General features: G+C 46.4%; 1 protein-coding gene across 1 annotated transcript; it reads left to right on the plus strand.

The window, feature by feature from the left end:
* Positions 1 to 5: 5 nt before the first annotated feature.
* On the plus strand, positions 6 to 12966 carry DRAXIN (dorsal inhibitory axon guidance protein). Its single transcript, XM_054085497.1, has 7 exons — positions 6 to 152; positions 6631 to 7112; positions 8454 to 8641; positions 9159 to 9270; positions 9682 to 9771; positions 9993 to 10082; positions 12021 to 12966. Exons 2-7 carry the CDS (start codon positions 6653 to 6655, stop codon positions 12131 to 12133), a joined length of 1053 nt encoding a protein of 350 aa, XP_053941472.1. The 5' UTR covers positions 6 to 152; positions 6631 to 6652; the 3' UTR covers positions 12134 to 12966.
* Positions 12967 to 15652: the final 2686 nt, after the last annotated feature.

Raw genomic sequence — 15652 nt, forward strand, 5'->3', positions numbered from 1 at the left:
CTCAGTTCTTCTCCACATTCCCCCACTGCCTTCCCCCTGTCTCCTCCTCCTCCTCCTCCTCCTCCTCCCGGTTCGAACCCCCCCGGTCCCCCTCGGCAGCCCTGCCTGCGCTCCCGTCGCTCGCTCAGCGCACGCCCCGGAGCTGCGGACAGGTAGGCGCGCACCGGGACGGGCGGGGGAATGCTCCGACGAGCCTATTTCGCTTTGCTTTGCACCAGGATTGGGGGGCACTTTCCCACTTTCCGGAGGAGACAAAGGTTGGGGGTGGCGGGGACACCCCCGGTGCCGCTGTCGGGACGGCATCGCTCGGTGGCGGGTGCAGAGAACCGAGCACTGAGCTTGGACAACGCCGGTACCGGTGCCTCCAAGTAGCCTGATTGTCACCCGTGGCTCCCGGCTTACTCTGAGATGTGCAGTGCACCTTGCACCCCATCACTCTTCTGCAAGTCCCTGCTACTTCCAGGCAGCCTGATTGTCACCCGTCGTGGGGAGCGAGGCTCCCGGCTCACCCTGAGATGCACAGTGCACCTTGCACCCCATCACCCTCCTGCTACTTCAGGGGGTCCCTCCCGAGATGGCTCTCCTTGTCCCTGGAAGCAAAGTCACCTCAGATAGAAGCATCGGCTCTCTTTCGCCTGCAGAGCCCCTTGCGCACCCCAAGGGTTCAACCCGGCTTGGAGCCGGAGCTGCTGTGGAAAGTGGCCAAGGGGTGAAAGAACCTTCACCCACCGAGTTATTGTGTTTGCAGAGCCGTGCGCTGCATGCACTGAGCCCCTGAGTACCCGCGGGTTGTTCTCTGATCTTCCTCTGTTGACAAAAGTGAGATCTCGTTTCTGAATTAAATCAATTTGGCATCAGTTAATGGCTTATTACAGCTAGTAATTCATCACGTAGGATATAAGTGACATTTATCCAATTCACACCTGAAGTCTTCCGTCATCCAGAGGGTTTAATGGAAATGGTTTTGTATTCCCGTCTCCTCTCCCTTGCAGAAGGAGGCATTAATCCTACACGTTTTGTTTCAAAGTGAGAATGACGTGCAAGGAAAAATGTTGAAAACACAGCCTAACTATTCTGCCAGTCGGGACACATCTACCTCTTCCCCCCAGTGAAGATGGGGGCAAATCTGCCCCCCTTCTTCCCTGTCACACTGGTGGGTGCTTTCCAGCTGGGTGAGCAATGACCTTTGCTATTGATTGTGTCTCATTTGTCACTAGGCATTGTGCATTAAACTGGAGAGTCTTCTCTGCTGTGCTGACAGCAAGCGACTATATCTTGGATGCTAATCTCGGACTCATTGCTATTTTAATCTCATTATTGGGTAGGGGAGGCTCTGTTTGATAGCGGGTCGCTTATGATGGCTGTGTCAGCCACTCCGTGAAGTCCCAGAGGGAAGCAAAGCAGAGGGTACTGCATATTCATTCATGTGCCCCTCTTCCACTTCAATACAGTGCTTTGCTGGGCTGCTCTGTCCCTGGGGGATGTTGGTGCTGCACCCTCCCTGCTCGTACACCGACGCTGAGAGCAATGAAGCTCTCTGTGCAGGTCAGGTAGGCACAGGAGAAAGGGTGGCATGGCTGTGATTGAAGGCGAGAGCCACGTAGTGACTTGAAGGATTTGCAAGGTGTCCAGCATTCATCAGAGCCAGGGTGCTGGAGCTCAGCTGTGACTTAGTGACAAGTACAAAACTGCCGGCTTACTCCTGAGTCTGGGCTGCAGGAGAGGGTGTTTCCTCTGTGAAGAAGTGATTTCTGTCCTCAGCAGTGAGGAGCACAGAGCACAGTCTGACAGTGACGTCCAGCCGCTGATGGGAAGGAATTACCTGGGCCACTGGGTCAGCAAAACCAGAGTCCCAGTTCCAGCCCTTCAGCTGATGTTGAGTCACATTTCGTAAGTGGTCACTGCATATGGGTTGTCTCAGAGAGATGATTTGTGGACGCACAGGGGCAGCTACAGCTACTGCTCAACCCTCTATAAGCCTGAATCTCTCTGCCTTGTCTCTTGTGCCACTAGTGCAAGTAGTGGTTTAGTGAATTTGGCCCTTTCTATGGTGAAGTGCTGTTCGGTGATGGCAGAAAGTGAGAGAAAACAACATGGGCAAAGGAAAGCAGATGTTTCAAAGGGTGGTGGCAGGATTCAAGTACTGTAGCCTAAAATATGTGCAACACACAGCCATGAAGGACAAGGAAACTAGAGTCAGATAATAGGAAAGGCAAGGTAGGGAGGAAAGGTGACAGTAGACAGTGGAAACCTAAGAAAGGAGGGCAACTTCGAAGAGGGACCCAAAAGGATCTCTCAGCAGGGAACTTCTGCTGCTTTGTCGTCCCAAGGATGTCTGAGCCAGCAGCAAAAAAAAAAAAAAAATTCTTTACAATTAAGTGTGCAAGAAATGTTGAAGAGAAGAAAAGTGTTTTTACTTTTGCCCTGGGGAGGAAAAGAAAAAGGTGCATATAAGATTACCTGTCTTCTTTTGGGAGCCCTGGAAAGCTGGGAGAGAGCCCTTTGAAATAGGAAGGTCTTTTGGCAGATTGTTTATGAAGCTTCCCAGCATTTGCCTCTAGAAACAGAAAAACAGATGGAAAGAGACCCAGCAGGGAAGTGAAATCTCATTTATCTGCACAATGCCATCGTCCTGGCTCCAGCCAGCTCTCTGCGTGTCAGCTACCATAGAGCCTACCCCATCCATTCTGCTCCCGGCCTTCCCAAGCCCCATCCATCACCCTATGGCTTCTTATTTACAGGGAGCTTGGCACACATAGCTGGGTTTATTGTCTGTCATCCCTGCCACACATGAACATATGCACGACACCCATGTAGACGCATATACACTTTGTCTATTGCTGCAGCTTGGGATTGTCTGGAGCCCAGGAAATCTTTACGCATTCCTGCCAAATCTGAGCTTATCAGAGCCAAAGAGAAATCTGGCCCAGCGTATGTGCTTGAGTCTAGCTTTGTTCTGTCCTTGAGCACATAACTGCATCATCTTTGGTTTAGGGTGATAAAGGATCTTGTTATTCTCTATTTCTTGCTTCAAGAGTTTTGTTCCTCTTGGCTGTGACATGAAGAACATATGAAAAGTTAAAGCTAGGACTGTCAGGTGTCATGATTTAAGTGAGATATGTGAATGAATGTAGGTGATCTGATGTTCCTGCTTTGTCATATACAAAACAAATGCAGCAGGGGCACTTTCAAAGCCAAGGTGACTTAACTGTATTTACAGGGGAAACCATGCCTGAATTTGTGCAGACCTACTCAGTCCACGGCTGCCTTGCAGGATTGCACACAGAGAGCAGAGTAATAGCAATTGTACCAGTGAGTCCAGAGGAAGAGACTGCCTGCAGGGGAAGGCACTCAAGATGCAACACCCACCTGTTTTCCTTTACTGGATTGTGACCATCCACTACTAACCCAAAATGGCTCAGAAAGAGTAGCTGAGAGACAGCACTGCAACTCACTCATCAGCCCTCAGCCTGCACCCTGGGTAGCTCTAAGGCCTTATCTTCTCTTAACACATTTTCTTGTTAGTCGGAAGATTTGCTGCTTCAAGAGGCAGGTGGCTTGTAATCCCAGGGGTATATAAAGGAACCATTGGGTGGAGTAAGGAGGATGTAGGTCTGATGTTATGAAGAACTACAAGGATGGCTTATCTTGGCAGGTATTTCAGCAGTTATTACCCTTACTAATACATGAAGCCCAAGAAGAGGGTGAATTTTGGACTTGTTTTAACACTTGTCTTTGTTTTAGAGCAATTTAGGAAAGGCATCTCCTTACAAGGCCAGACTTCTTTCTGCCAGGCATACGTCTCGGGGCAGAATTTCACCCTGTGCAGTAAAGGTGCATTAGCAGTGTGAGAGCATTGCTGTCACCTACACCAACAAGTGTGAGGCTAGCACAGTCTTCTTTTGTGGACTGTGGTCCTGACAGAGGAAACGGTGAAGCTTGCTTTGGTGCTCAGACATTGAGGAACCTGAGCACTGAGAACCAGGGATGATGTTGTGCTATCTAGCTGCCTTTTGGAAGTGTGAATTTTACAGCTTCTGTACAGTAAGAAAAACAAAGGAGGTAGGAAGAGGTTTCTGACATTAAAGATAGATCAAGGCATGGAAACAAGTGATTCAGAGAAGGCTGGGACTTCTGTGCCGCTAGCACAGCAGTGTTGCATTAACTCAAGGTCCCCATGCTTGTCCGTGCACTGTTTTGGTTTGGCAAACAGCTCAGATCTCCCCTGACAACAGTGCAGTACAGGTATTTATCTGCATTATTAATGCAAGATTCCTAGTGACGCGGTAACACAGCGTGTTAGGCTGCCCTGAGGCCAGTGCAGAGATGAGGCAACCCGTGTGCTCTAGCTGCACTTTCATCCTATGTCATACCAGCAAGACAGCTTAAATAGATGCTCCCTACGCTTTGAAGCAGACCTTTTGTTTAACTGCTCTGCAGCATTTAGCTGCTTTCTAACTCCTGCTGAAAACCAGAATCTGCAGCTAATGCGTATGTCAGGTTCACCATCAAAGGGTCCATATCTGTGTGAGTGAGATTGGAGACACCTGCCTTGCATTCTCTTTGCACTTGTTCTCTCCTCTTGGCATCTGGCCTACGAATGAAAAGGTAAGATGCTGTTTCTAGCTCTTTGAGTTGTTCTGAGCGAAGCCTTGATCCAGCTGGTTTATTCTGGTTTTTAAAATTCTGGGGAAAAAAATAAAGACGATGGATGCTGAGGTTGGGTTTTGCTTGATTGCCATTTGTTCCATTGGTTTTGAAGCAGGACTTCAAGTGCTTTGTTAATAGATATAGCTGTCAGTCTGGTTTTCCTTTGTCCCAGATAGCTGCCAATAAAATACTATTTCATAGTGTGATGCCTTCAGCAAATGAGCTACGCAGCACCTCCTAATTCAGTCCCCAAGTAGCAGTTTGTTGTCCTTTGTGGCCAGTAGAAATACCTGCTTTTCCAACACTGCATCAAAGAGAAGGCCCCTGTGCTGCCTAACTCTTTCCATGGGAGGTCTGAACTGAGAATGTGCTCCCAGGCACTGAGCAATAACAGAGATGAATCTTGGAAAGGCAGAATCAGCTGGTGAATGAGTGAGCAGGCTTTTCAGTTAAGAGGATGAAGACATCAACCTCTAAACTCCCCAGATGCTCTGTGAGGCTGTGGCTGCTATGATGGTAGAGGTTTGCTGACTCAAAACACTCATCTGTCTCATAGATTGAAAGAAAAGAGGAAAGGAAGAACCGAGGCTGTTCTTAGGGTGTCTCCTGTCAGCTCCACAAAAAAGGCATGGAGACTGGCATCAAAGGATGTTCCCTGCTGCCCTACACAGGTGACAATGGTTGGTTAAGTAGCAAAGCACCTGGAGGAGGGCATACCAGCCATTGTAATTATTTGTTCACCTGGTGGACAGATGGAAATCAGGTGCAACTGGGGGCTGGGCTGCAGGAAAGGTGGGGAGGAGTTCGAGGAAAGAGCTGTGGCTGTAGCTTTGTGACAGGTTTCTCAAATGTGAGCATAGGCATGGTTTTCTGACAGTGTCACAGAGACCTCCGTCTTTAAGCATGCCTTCATGCTGCCCAGACTGAGGAGGACAGTTTGATAATGCTACTTCAACGTGAAAGACTGTGCTGGAAATGCTTAAAATCCCCCTTTCATGTGAAAGGACAGGGCATAGTGACCTAATTGGAGAAGTGTCTGGCTCGTGCAGTATCCTGAAGCCACGTCTCATAACACAGGGGTGAAGGGAGACCCTAAAAAAACATCACAGTGAAGCAGAATGAGTGAGAATGGTCTACAGCCATTGTGCTGAGGGACTCGGTTTCAGTGTTCTTAGGACTTAAATCACCTTCCCAGTGACAGCCCAACCTAATGGGGTGATGGTAAGTGACCTGAGCAGGCTCAAGGAGGGAAAGTGGGACAAACTAGAGAAAACTCAGTCTGCCTCCCTGCCCTTGATCTTTAGACAAGCACATTGCTGGCAGCAGCAGATTTCTTTCTCTGCTATGCTGTAAGCACAAAATCTCCAGTGTTTTTTCTTCCCTTGACCAGTTTGAGCCACCCTGAAGCGGCGTGTGCGTGCCTCTCTGCTTAGAGCCACTCAGGGCTGTTGCTGGTCCTGTGAGGCCACCATCTGCCTCCAGTTCTGTTCATCCTGACATCTTCATTGCAAGGAAACCAGCTGTGAGGAGAGGCCAGTGCCAGCCAGGTCCAGGATGCCAGCCTGGCAGCAAACAGCCCCAGCTGGTGCTGTGTGGGCGGCCAGAGCTGTGGCCCAGGAGCCAGAGCCTCCCCAGCCCCTCAGCTGGTAGCTGTGAATGGGAGGCTGGGGGAGCCAGGGAGGAATCAAAGGGAAACGTCCTACTGATTGATGGCCCTCATTTGCACATGAAACTGGGACCTCTCAGCCCTGCAGGCCCTGCACGTGTGTCTCAGCTGCTGTCACCAGGGCTGGGAGAGGAGGAGGTAACCAAGGAGGGGAAAACTCACTTTCAGCTTTGAACTCCATAGCTGTTTTCATCTAAGCGTCCTAGGTCTGAATCTTGCTTGACTTCACAGTTCCTACAGGCTGGTTGCTTATTTTTTTCTTCTATTTTCTTTGTTTGTTTGGTTTTGGTTGTTTTTTTTTTTTTTAATTGCAGGTGAGACGGAGCATCCAGGATTATGGCAACTTCTTCCACCTTCTTCTCCCCTTTCCTTCTCCTGTGCATGCTGGTTCTTTCTGACATCAGTCTTGCAGTCTCCCTGGACCTTACCACTAAGCTCAAAAATGTCCCAGAGAACAACAACCATCTTCAAAACAAAGAGGTGTGGCTACAGCAGCCCAGAAGTGGGCACCACCACAAGCACAGCTTGGCCAAGAAGGAGAGGGTCCATGCCATGCCTTCTAGAGGGCGGCTGGTGGGGGAAGAGGCCCTCAGAGTGGGTAGTGGAGCTCTTGCTGTGGAAGAGCTGGCAGCAGAGGGACAACCAGCAGCCCTGAAACAGAATAAGGATGTGTTCCTGCGTTATGAGGTCCCATATCCTGAGAGGGAGAACCAATCGCCTGGATCTGAGAGAGGAAAGAAGCAAAATCGAGAGCATCGACGACACAGCCGCAGGGACAGGCTGAAACACCACAGAGGTATTTGAGCTCCAAGGGAAGCTGAAGCTGTTGGGTCTCTGGAAATGTGTGTCACTTGTGTGAGGGCAAGAAGATGCAGCTGTGGTTGAGCACATGGGTGTGTGGAGGGTGTGGGATGCAGGCCTGCTCTGGGGAGAAATCTGTCAACAAAAGAGGCACAAGAAAAAAGGGGAGCTCCGGAACCAGAGTTTTTTACTGCTGGCTGCAATTTTGTGAAAATGACCCCGTTTGTCTTACAGGGGGAGCTCTGAAAGATCCTAGGACTTCAGAGGTTGATTTGGGGTGGCTGCTTTGGGTTTTTTTTGCTTTTTTTTAGCAAATGGTTCAACTTATGAACAAACATGTCCAAGCCATGCTCAGTCTCTCCACTGACTTCAAAACATGACCAAAACTAGAATAATGCAAAACCCCTACTGCGCTTGAAGACCAATTTCGTCTCATCAGGACTTATTCTTCTGTATTTACGCTGAATTCCAAAAGATAATATATTATGCATACGTGAAATTGCTTTTGTTGCTTTAAAATGTTACTTGGTTTTGACAGGGAATGCTTTCCTTTGCAGGTCAAGTTGTGAGTGTTTCTCTGTGGTACGGTCTGCTCAGTGTGGTAAATCTTTAGTTCTATTAAAGCCAGGCAATTTGCATCAATCTACGCTATTTGCCAAGCTCAGCATCGGTATCCCTGAGTTCGAGCTATGACTCCTTTCAGCATCAGTGAAGAGAGTTCTGCTGTTTTCTGAGGGGACTGACTAAATAACTCGCATTAAGCAATATAGAAGAAGATGCAACAAAGCTGGTTTGAAGCGATATTTGCAGACTACAAAACAGGCCTTGTTTCTTTGGTTTAACTTAAGGTCTATATTTAAATTAATACTTAGGAAAAGCAGGGATCAGGTTGTGAAGATAGTCTTATTTCAGGATAGATAAGTCCTGACTTGAGCTAAATTGAAATAACTCACTATTAAAATCAAATAAGAGTGCATCCACAGGTATTTGCAGCAGCTTAATCCAATGGTTTTAAATGGTTAAACAGGTACATTTTGTACTCTCGAGACCAGAAGAAGAAATCCTTCCCTTCTCAAGCATGAGATAGGCACAGCTTCTTGAAGATGTGATTATATACGAGTTAAGAGTGTAAAAGCCAAGGTGCATATACTCTGGACCCGATCTATCACTTTAGTAGCACAGAACTTTATTTTACTCTGGTCTAAACAGCAGTTCAGGATGGTAGAACACTGGCCAGTGGCTGGATGAGACCTGAATTCCTTTGACTGAAGTCTATGGCACACAGAGAGAAAAGGGATGCAAAAGCTAATACTACTGTACTTGTTGCCCTCTACAGGGAAGGCTCCTGACGCTGGGCCAAGCTCCCTGTACAAGAAACCTGAAAGCTTTGAAGAACAGTTTCAAAACCTGCAGGCAGAGGAAGCTACAAGTCTGACTCCCACTATGCTTCTCTTCACTGCACTGGAACTAGCTGTTTCCACAGAAGAACCTCCTGTTCTTCCAGCCACATCACCACGGTCACAGGTAAAGAGATAGCTGGGCACTGCACTGCATTGCACCTCTGATGCAGGCAGAAATCTCCTGCAGCTAAGGTCCAGTTTCCCTTGTTTTTCAATTAGAAGTAAGTGCTGCCTATCACCAAAGCCCTTCCTCCAAAGCACCTCTGTGTCTTGGAGACATGTAAACACCTCTTCCTCGTAAGCAATTCCTTTAGTTGCTTCTCTTCCATGTCCTACCTCTCCTTTAACTACCCATCTTCATTCATCTTCAAGGACCAGAGAGGCAGCATTTCCTAATGCTCCTTTCTTGCCTTTTGTCCTCATGTAGAAGCAGTGGAAACTTCCCTCTTGGCTTCAGCTGCAACGAGGGAAAGCTCTTCCCTTCTGAAAATGAGAAGAATCCCCAGTGGACAAGACAGGGGGATGTGTGGGGAAATCATAAAGCCTTTTTAAGGTCTAAAAGCACCAGGAAAATGTGCAAAGACTTCAGTGTTAATACAGAAGTGTAATTTGTCATCTCTTTAATTTCTTGTGGTTTGCAGGCCCGTCTCAGACAAGATGGGGATGTGATGCCCACCCTAGATATGGCACTCTTTGACTGGACAGATTATGAGGATCTCAAACCAGAAATGTGGCCGTCTGCTAAAAAGAAAGGTGGGAAACCTCCCTGACCTCTTTTCTAAAAGTCATCCTGTAAGGCTTGTCCCATGGTTAGTGATCACAGATGTCCTAAAGGATGTGAGATCATAGCAGTGGGGGAAGAGAGAAAAAGTGTAATGTTGATTCTGTTTTGTGCTCGGTTTCAGAATGTTTCCCTCCTCCCCTGAAGCTTCAGGGAAATAAATAGCATAGGGAGCTCCCTAGCCATTGTTGCTGCACATTAATAGATCCATAGTTTGAGGGCAGAGTTAAAATAGTAGATGGAAGGTTGAGAAATAGGGAGGAGATTAGACTATGAAAGTGTAGAGCTCAAATTCTCAAAGTTCGAGGCTCTTTTTACCCTGGAACAAAATAAAAATGTTAGCATGAAATTTCTATTGACATCTGTATTTTTTTTTTTCATAGAAAAACGCCGCAGTAAGAGCCCCTACAGTGGAAATGAAACCGTGACAGCTGAAGGAGAGCCATGTGATCATCACCTTGACTGCCTCCCAGGTCAGGAGCAGCGTAGTACAGTAATTTCTTCAAACATGAGATTGTTTGAAATCTAGCCTTCAAATACTGATGGGAAGTGGTATGCAGAGGGCATGGCAGAGACTCCCTAGGCATGCTGTGGGAACAGGTGATGTCTGTGCCGTGGAGCTGTCATGGGTGTCGGTAGCCCTGCAAGGGAAGGGGGTAAAGGAGCAGTGCTGACCCTTGTTCCTGTGTTGCAGGCTCTTGCTGCGACTTGCGTGAACACCTCTGCAAACCACACAATCGAGGCCTTAACAACAAATGTTATGATGACTGCATGTGCACTGAAGGTGAGTTCAGCTCTTTGCTCTCCCTCTTCCAGCTGCCTGTGTTGACTCGGAATAGTGATTTGCATGTGAAAATAGGAGCCAAGCTCTGCTGCTCTTAGCCTTTCCCTACCACTGATTTGCAATGTGACCATGGAGTCATCTAGGATATTTTATTTTCCCTCTTGAAAGTAAAAATCTTGATATTTACAAACCTAACAGAAGACGCTACAATACATTAATAGTTCAGAGGTGCTCTAAAGTGTCACAGGTTATAAAAACAGACTACTATCATTGTTTTACATGACCTTGTGCTTTCCTGAGTTAATTTCAACTGAACCTGTTGCAATTTAGTAGGTGTGGGTATGACACAAACTTATTTTCTTAAAACTATTTCTGAAGAATCCACAGCGGCCCTTATTAGGGTTTTGTTATGAAGATGTTGAAAGGTGCTCTTCTAGTTTAAACATGTTCAGGATCATCTTGAAGCACTGGGTTTTGTCTGCCAGAACAAAACTCTGGTTTTGACCAGACTTTGACTAGATCATTCACCTACTTTTTACCCAGTTAAACAGGCTGCTTTCCTGAAGTTCCAATGTTAAATGATGGTCTTCACCTTGGGTGTGTCATGTAACACTTAAAGGTCCTCATCAGAGACATGTTCTGATAGATTAGCCTGGAAAATTGTTCCTGTAGGCCTAACGAGGGCTGCCCCCGGCCCTGCTTTATACTTAAGCTAGTTATAAGTTGATGCCAAATGTGCATCCTCTGTAGCATTAAAAAGATCCCCAGAGATGTAGGGTCAGATAAGCTAGACAAGATGCTTAGATAAGAGGGGAGCTCTGATCTTGTGTATTCTCCTTCTGGGAGGCCAGACTGCCCTTGGGGGATTGGTAATGAGGGGCAGAAACCCAACTTCAAGGTAGCCAGTCTCGCCATTGCCCAGGGACATGCACTCCAAAAGGCTGCTCACTGACCTGTGTCACTGGCTGGGTCTCTGGTGTACACAAGGACAGTTTATGGGCTGTCTCATTATAAAAGCCTCAGCCTTTCCCACTCTAGGGGTGCTGGCACTGTTGCTATCTGCTGCCTGCTCTGGAAGTAAAAAGAGCTGCAGTTTCTAGGATGATCAAATCAGCTTCTGCTAATGCTAGTATACTGAAAATCTGGGCTTTTGTGAGAATTGTTTACACATAGGCTGTGCTCAGTTTGGCCCAACCAGCTACACATTCAGTGTAACAAAGTCACACAATAAAGATAAATCTATTGATGCCAGGAACCGATGATTTACACTGACCAGAGTGTCCCATTGCCTGCCCCTGCCACAGAAGAATGTCTACTCATGTTTTTTTTTTACAAATAAAATGCCTTTCCTCCCCCTTAGTATTCATCAATGCTATATCAGATAGTCTGAAGAAAACTGCACTTTGAGCATGCAAAGCAGAGAAACTAAAGGAGATCAGCAGTGAGCTTTCGATCAGGCCTCCCACTAATAATGGTTCAAAGTCTCTTCCCTCCTCTCCGAAAGCTTTGGGAAAATAAATAGCGAGGGGAGCTCCCTAGCCATTGCTGCACCACATTAAGTCTATAGTAATTTCCCAATGGAGAGATCATTTAGACAGTAATGGGAAGTAATAAGAGGAAACCAAGCAGGACTTCCATAAAATCACTCGAAACAATCAGGATAATTCATTGGTATTTCCAGAAACCAGTGGAACCTTCTGCCTGAGCTTATGAATCCCAAAGCAAAACAGTAGGCTAAACAGAATAGCAGGGCCCAGAAAGCAATGTGTGAGGCATTTCTCTGCCACTTCATTTGACATAGCTCAGGTTTCCTAGCCCTGGGACTGTCCCCGCAGCAGCAGGCTCTGTCGTGAACTGAGGCCAAGAGCGAATTGTTTGATGCTACTGCTGTAGTGAGCCCTGGTCCCTCCTGCTCACTTTTGCCTGTCTTTTCCATAGGGCTACGCTGTTATGCCAAATTCCACCGGAACCGAAGAGTGACCCGGAGGAAAGGGCGCTGTGTGGAGCCTGAATCGGTCAACGGAGAGCAGGGATCATTCATTAATGTTTAGGAGGATAGGGCTCCTTCCCAGATGGTCAGGAGGTGGGGTCAAACTGTTTATACCTAGCAATGGGAATTAGAGGAAAAAGTCAAGCAAATGACTGAAGCTGCAGGCTCTGAACATGCCGGGTTCCAACCAGACTAAAGCTCCTGTTAATTCTAAATAGAGTAATGTCAGTCTTTTCCAGATTGCATTACCGCTCCCTTCCCTCAGCACATTCTTGCCATTGAGCTGTGTCCCTCTCTCCTGGCTAGTAAGATGATCACAACTACCATTCTGATGGTCCTGGCTGGAAAAGGCTCTGCCTCTCAATATAGGCAAGGTGTATAAAGATCCTTCAGGTCAAAGGAGACATGAGCTTAAACTTTACCCCTTAACTATTGCTTGGGAAGAAGGGTAGATCCTCCTTAAGGATCAGAGATTCCTATAGGATAGGGAGCTTGTAGCCTCCAGGTGGAATCAAAGACAGCAAACAGGCTGCTTTGGTGAGAGAGGACCCTCTGACAGCTCTTGCTTTCTCCTTTGTTCATTGCTATAGACAGATATTCCCTAGCTGTTACACACTACTACTTCCTACCTGTTGTCTTTGGGACAGTCCTACTCACTCCCTGAGACACACCTGGTTTCTTCCAGAATGTGGCAAGACATCCCAGCCTGCAGCTCTCACTCATTTAGTTAACTTGACAAGTCTGTTATTTTTAATGATTATTTTTAGGAGCTTTCTGGGGAAGTGATAGTTTTCCTAGCGAGCCAAAAATAAAGTTTTTGGTAACAGGAGATCGGGACAGGCTGTTCCGTTGTAGTAAATCCTGTGACGTTGCATGTGTGTTTCCACGATATGTAAATAAAGATATGATAGATATCCTTTGTGCAACTCTTCTGCTTCTTTGACTGCACCTAAGGATGTGGCAGGAGCCAGAAAGGCCTGTAAGGAAGCTGGCCAGCAGGTAGCACTAATGACTTCAGGTAATCAGAGCAATTGTGCCTCTGAGTAGAAAAATTCCCTGTATCCTCACTCAAATTGCAGGTAAGTGTCAGTTTCTGCCTTATGTAGCCATCCAAATGTTTAAAACTTCTTTATGTTACTACTTAGTTACTGACTTCAGTGTTTTCAGAGCATCACAGCCTACCTACCTTAAACAGGAATAGTGTTAGTTTATAAAGATGTTCTTTTCTCCGGCTAACACCCCAGTACCCTGGCTTCTAGTGGGAAATGGCTCTGAAGCCTTTTATATTCAGGAATGTGGAGACGTACAGCATTTTTGGTAGGAATAGAAATAGTAATCCTGGTGTTGTGGTCAGAATCCTCTTTTTGCTGCTTTCCTGAGCCCTGCTGTTTTCCATTTAGGGAGGCAAATCTCCATTTTGCATTCCTGTTTCTGTTGTAGTGTCACTCCGCATTGTGTATTCACTCAAATGCTGCTGGCATAATAGTTTATGCCTCTAATATGATGAGTGCCCAGTCATGACTACAGAGACCTGCTATGAATACAATATCGGTCCTGACTCGCATACACCTGCACTGCTAGAAGGAATTTGTAAAAGAGCATTTAGGCAAAACCTACCATTCTGTTAGAAACAGCGATTTAGATTTCTGTGTACAGCTTTGCATCCGTAGCCCAAAAGGCCGGAGTAAAAAAGATGGTTTGGCTCCAGCTCTCTGCCACAGCAGCAAGGATGCAATTTGTTAACCCAGAGAGAGAAATGCAGCCCCTCCCTCAGCCCAGATGCAGAATAGTGGGTGGTGCTGCCAGTGCTATTGTCAGTGGAAGCATAAAGGGAAAAAAAGCCTTAATTGATCTGTCAATTACAGAGCTTTCAAACCCTGGTCTGTGTGACACCGATGAGAACCACATGTGCAGTTATTATCAAAACCATGTTTTGATACCACACTGCTTTCCAATATAGGAGCCAAGAACTGTGTTGGAACAGCACAATTGAAAGAAAGCAGGTAATCTTACAGGAGTCTTTATCCTTGGTGATATAGGTATTTATTGCCTCATACACTACATACCAAATCCTTGTAGGATCCTGGGCAGTGTTTTGGGCAAGACAGTGCTGCAAATCATTTGAAATAGAAGCACGCTTGGATTTTAAGCCAGAGCTTTTAGACTCCAAAAGGAGACTTGCTGCTTCAGAGCTTGCTTTTTCAGCTTTTGGTCTGCTATTAGCTCTGAATATAAAGAACAGATTATTCTTAATTGGTGGGATTAGTTAAATGTCTAAGGATGGTGAAAACGGAGTTAATTATTACGAGTCAAGTCACAGGATTATTGGATTGATTGCTCATGTTGGAGTTCCAGAAAGAAAGCCCATGACTGAGACTCATTCTTTCTGAATCCAACTGTGATGTTAGAGAGGTGAAGCAGAAAGGTGAGGAGTGGCGTAGGCACATGCTGCACAACCACAGCAGTGTGAAGAGCATCAGGCAACCTGATTTCTCTATCAGCCAGATCAACTACTGACTTTGCAATTGCAGTGTAAAGGAAAACTGTTGAGTAAATAACACGCCAAGGTGTGGAATGCAAAACCAGCCTGTGATATAAAACCCCACAGGAACATTCGTACAAGAAGTTCAACCCATTTCTGAGTGTAGCAAAGCTTTTTCAGTGCCGCTCAGTGCTGTCTCAAGGGTGTGACAGCAGCTGCAGAGCAATAGTATCACTGGGTCACATTTAGCAACTTTCCCCTTCCTTCCCAGTACGTCCCAGTCTCAGTGCAGTCAGTGACAGTTCTGCCTTTAGAGGCATTTGGTCTGAACAAGAGAGAGGGAGACAAATCTCAGGCAAGTCTTGATTTATATGTTCTCCTCAACTGATTGTTTGAAAAGCTCAAATTAAGAATTCACACAAGCTCGACTTCAGCTCTGCTGCCTCCAGAGAGCCTAAGCCACAGCTTTTGCAAGATTTTCTATTGTCTTGAAAGGACTTTGGATCAGGCCCAAGCCAGCCATAGCAGGGCTCTGTAGAATTATTTTTAAAGTTAATTGCAGGGCATGCATGCAAGAAAGGTGAGTGACAGAGTCCCACCCAAACTCCTGCTCTGCAGCTACTGCTGTTAGCTGCCTCACAATGAGCCCAAGGGGTATGCATCATTTTAAACCACTTCTCCAAGGGTGAGAATCATTAGACATGGAAAAGAGAGAACAGCATGCTGATTTGACATAATCATCTCAGCAGCTGCCTGCTCTGCAAATGCTGTTGAATCTCAGGGATGTTGCTGGCAGTTGCCAAAATGATGATTGCAAGGGAGACAAGGAGTGGAAGCACAAATTAAAACACTTGGGAATCGTTCTGTCTCAGGCCTGTAATAGTCTGCATTCTTTATAGCTTGGGGGTGTTTTATTGAAACCCTCTCTCCTCCCCCCACCCCATAATAACCCTGTTGTCAATCCACGGTGTGTGAAAGTGCTTCAATTCCAAATTGAGGTTGTACTAAATGGTTTAAGTCCATGAAAGTCACTCTGCTACATAAAGCCTGGTAAAAGCATTGCTTTCACATTTTTTTAGCAGAAAAAAATGAGGGCCA

This window comes from Cuculus canorus, chromosome 21, assembly GCF_017976375.1.
Source record: "Cuculus canorus isolate bCucCan1 chromosome 21, bCucCan1.pri, whole genome shotgun sequence".
NCBI classification, from domain to species: domain Eukaryota; kingdom Metazoa; phylum Chordata; class Aves; order Cuculiformes; family Cuculidae; genus Cuculus; species Cuculus canorus.

What these genes read in the sequence shown, in the direction of transcription:
- DRAXIN (XM_054085497.1), top strand. Translation starts at nt 6,653, where the DNA reads ATGGCAACTTCTTCCACCTTCTTCTCCCCTTTCCTTCTCCTGTGCATG. An exon ending in CAGGCTGAAACACCACAGAG is followed by an intron (nt 7,113 to 8,453) that starts GTATTTGAGCTC and finishes TGCCCTCTACAG; the next exon opens with GGAAGGCTCCTGACGCTGGG. An exon ending in CCACATCACCACGGTCACAG is followed by an intron (nt 8,642 to 9,158) that starts GTAAAGAGATAG and finishes TGTGGTTTGCAG; the next exon opens with GCCCGTCTCAGACAAGATGG.